The sequence below is a fragment of the Mustela nigripes genome, unplaced genomic scaffold (genome assembly GCF_022355385.1).
Source record: "Mustela nigripes isolate SB6536 unplaced genomic scaffold, MUSNIG.SB6536 HiC_scaffold_3316, whole genome shotgun sequence".
NCBI classification, from domain to species: Eukaryota; Metazoa; Chordata; class Mammalia; order Carnivora; family Mustelidae; genus Mustela; species Mustela nigripes.
Window position 1 is genome coordinate 1 of NW_026742722.1, and position 3,862 is coordinate 3,862.

The following is a 3,862-nucleotide window of genomic DNA, read 5'->3' on the forward strand; positions in this document are numbered from 1 at the left end:
CGCCCCCGCGAGCCGCCGCGCCCCCCGGCCCGGCCGTGCGGCCCGCCGGGGCCATGGCGAAGAAGAGCGCCGAGAACGGAATCTACAGCGTGTCCGGCGACGAGAAGAAGGGCCCCCTGATTGCGCCCGGGCCCGACGGGGCCCCGGCCAAGAGCGACGGCCCCGCGGGCCTGGGGGCTCCTGGCGGCCGCCTGGCCGTGCCACCGCGTGAGACCTGGACGCGCCAGATGGACTTCATCATGTCGTGCGTGGGCTTCGCCGTGGGCCTGGGCAACGTGTGGCGCTTCCCCTACCTGTGCTACAAGAACGGCGGAGGTGAGCGCCCCCGCCCCTACCCCGCTCTGTCCAGACCGGGACCCCCGACCACCACCCACCCCACCCCCCGCACGGCCGGCGGCCAGCCCCACTGGGGCGCAGGGCCGAAGTCTGGGGTACTAGGTGCCGGAGGCCGCCCCTAGCTCGACGCTGCCGCCGGGTGGCCCGGGCTGGCGGTCTCCACCCCCCTAGCCGGTCATGTGCCTGGCAGTGTGTGGGGGGAGGGGGCCAGCGAGCCTGCCGCTGAAGCCCCAGCACGGCCTCCCCCCAGACTCCGGGTGCAGGGGCCCCAGAGCGATTGGTCACTGAGGTGGGAAGGCGAAGCCTGCCCCCCGGGGTGGCTCCCAGAGGTGAGGAGCCCAGGCTGCCCCCGCTGGTCAGGCACACAAGTGGCACATTGTGCGGGGCCCCCACGTGTGCACACACGAACACACACACACACAATGGGCTACTCTGTCCCTCCCCCTGCCCCCCCCCGTCCCCCCCCCCCCCCCCCCCCCCCCCCCCCCCCCCCCGTCCCCCCCCCCCCCCCGCCCCCCCCCCCCCCCCCCCCCCCCCCTCCTGCGCTCCCCTCCCCTCCCCTCCCCTCCAGCCTGGGCCTGGAACACTGGGTGCCTGAGCCAGGCTTGGGTAGTCTGCGGCCTGGGCCGCCCGGCGCCGCCGCTGGACACACTGCGCGCACGCCCCATGCCCTGGCCCCAGCCCAGCCTAGTAACAGCGATAGGCACCCTTGTGTCCTGTGACTGAAAAGCACCACTGAGGTTGGGAGGAAGCCCTAGTGACTGAATGATGGGTGGGAAACTGAGGCCCAGAGCGAAGGCCTTGGCCCAAGGTCACACACAAGAAGGATGCTGGGACCAGGAGCCAGGCAAGCTGCAGCCAGACCCGACTTCGGAGCACTGCAAAGCTGGGCAGGGGCAGTGGCAGTGGGCCTGGAGAGGAAACGGGAGGAGACAGGGGCTGCCGCTGCCCTGCTCCCGACCCCTCACCACTGGCCTGCGGTCTCTTGCCCTGACATGCCGACCACCTCCAGGGCCAGGCTCACCAGAGCTTGTTGTACTGCACTTGGTCTCCCCTGTCCTTGATCACTGACCTCTCCAGACACCCCCTGCACCCCCTGGTAAAGGACTGTCCCACACCCTCTTCTGCAGACCTTCACACTTGCAGGCAGCTGGTGGGTGCTGGGGTGCAGAGAAAGCTTGGGGTTCCCTGTCCTTGCCCAAGCCAGACAGGCCCCCAGGCCTGAGTGCCAGCCATGGCGCGCACACACACGCACATGAATGCACCGTTCTTCCCTGTGCTGCCTAGCAAACGGGGAAGTGCGACACGAGGGGGTATGTGTCCTCCATGCCTGTTAGGTCACCCCAGGTGACTGTGGGCCCAGAACCCTTGTGGGTATAGGGCCCCCCAACCCAAGAAACGGAGCTCGAAGGACCCAGGGACCACCACAGCCCTCCCGACAACTCCAGCCCCCTTCTCAAGGCTGTTCACCTCACACCTCTGAGTCAGTGGCCACCCCTGCACTGATTCACCCAGTGGGAAGTTATGATGGGGCCAGGGTGGGGCCCAGAGTTGGCCCCACCTTGACCTCCCCAGGGGCCAACCTGGGGCTGCTGGGCTGCCCTGTGTGAGCACCCACCCTGTGCTTCCCTCCCCCAGGTGTATTCCTTATCCCTTATATCCTGATCGCTCTGGTTGGAGGAATCCCCATTTTCTTCTTGGAGATCTCGCTGGGCCAGTTCATGAAGGCCGGCAGCATCAACGTCTGGAACATCTGCCCCCTGTTCAAAGGTGAGCAGCCCCAGGCTGGTCACCCCTCCCCCTACAAGGGCAAAGCTGCCACCCTCTTGAGAAATACTGTCCTACCTTGGCACCAGGCCTGGGTCCCACTGGTGTCCCCCAAGTCATGAGCGGAAAGCTGGAGGGCCTGCAGACCACTCAGTGACCTTGGGCAGATGCGGGGTTGGCCTCTCCACTGAGGCCAGGACACACAGGCCCAGCAGGACTCCAGGGGCTGAGTGGAGGGTGTGAGAGGTGACAGCACGAGACACCGCCCAGCGCCTGTTCCCCGAAGGCCAGAGGGCCAGCCTCAGGAGGTTGGCTGGGAGCCATGGAGTTCAGGGTTTGAAGAGAAGAACCACTGGCAAAGGTCACTTGAGAGCTCCTTCTGCATGTGGGTAGTGTACCCCCAGTCTCTCCAGGCCCTAGGAGGACCCTAAGGAAGCCAGGGCTCAGAGAAGCAGAGGGATTGGCCAAGGTTTCCTGCTGAGAGGGGGACTGTCTCCCATATGGCCCCAGGTCACCAGAAAGTCCCCAGCTGCTGAGTACTGGAGGCCACTGGGGACCCAGGTGGAGGCTTGGCCCTCCTTGAACCATCCATGGTGGCAATGGGACCCAAGAGAAGGGGACAGGTGTGTGAGGCTAGGGAATATGCGGGATGTTCCTGCTTGGATTGGGGCAAGAGGGGAGGGCTGGAGGGAGGGTGCAGGTGAAGCGAGCAGCAGGGACAGATGAAGACGGGGGAGTGTCCCGGGGTCGGACCCTCACACGAGGGAGGGGCGGGGGGTGCTCTCTGCATCTGCTTTCCTCCCACTCCCGGCCAGCCTCCCACCAGATCTTCTCAGCTGTGCTCTGGAGCCTTCTCTGAGCCTGGGAGGGTAGATGGGGGGAATGGCTAAAGAGCCCGCGCGGAAACCCCTCTCCTTCCCAGGCCTGGGCTACGCCTCCATGGTCATCGTCTTCTACTGCAACACCTACTACATCATGGTGCTGGCCTGGGGCTTCTACTACCTGGTCAAGTCCTTCACCACCACGCTGCCCTGGGCCACCTGCGGCCATACCTGGAACACCCCCGACTGTGTGGAGATCTTCCGCCATGAAGACTGTGCCAATGCCAGCCTGGCCAACCTCACATGTGACCAGCTTGCTGACCGCCGGTCCCCTGTCATCGAGTTCTGGGAGTGAGTCAGGTGCCTCCGGGCCAGGCTCTACCGGTCCCTGTCTCTGGGCGGCACACAGGGCCGGAGTCTGCGCCTCTCGGGGGGGGAGGGAGGACAGCGCCAGGGACGCAGAGCAGGGTCACCCCAGGCCTGCCTGTCTTCAGGGAGTCCCCAGCTCAGTCTCTAGAGGAGCTGGAACAGATGAGCCTTGCTCCTTCACCATTTCTCAGTCCCAGGCATCAGCTCCATTGTGCCTGCCAGTCAGGGAGGGGGGACCACCCCGCTGCAGGCTGAGGGTGCCCTGGGGCCTGGCTGCCAGCCCTCCCACCTCTGGCCAGGGACTCCTGGGCTTCAGACTCAAAAACGGTAGTACCTCCAGGCCTCTAGGCTGCAGGCTTGGGTGGGGCCCAGGTGCCCGGGAGGGCCCCACCACCTGGGCCCCACCTGGACCGGAGGGCGACAGGGCGGACGGGGAACACCACCCCTGGGGCAGCGCCCACTCACTTCACCCTCTGCTGGTCCCGCGCTCACGGGCTCTCCCTCCCCCAGGAACAAAGTCTTGCGGCTCTCCGGGGGGCTGGAGGTGCCAGGGGCCCTCAACTGGGAGG

At 66.4% G+C, this 3,862-nt stretch overlaps 1 protein-coding gene across 1 annotated transcript; it reads left to right on the forward strand.

The window, feature by feature from the left end:
* Positions 1 to 6: 6 nt before the first annotated feature.
* Positions 7 to 3,858, forward strand: LOC132009025 (sodium- and chloride-dependent creatine transporter 1-like; the record flags this gene model as incomplete). Its single annotated transcript, XM_059387452.1, has 4 exons — positions 7 to 315; positions 1,975 to 2,106; positions 3,026 to 3,275; positions 3,804 to 3,858. Coding segments are annotated over exons 1-4 (699 nt in total), but the record flags the coding sequence as incomplete, so codon positions are not given.
* Positions 3,859 to 3,862: the final 4 nt, after the last annotated feature.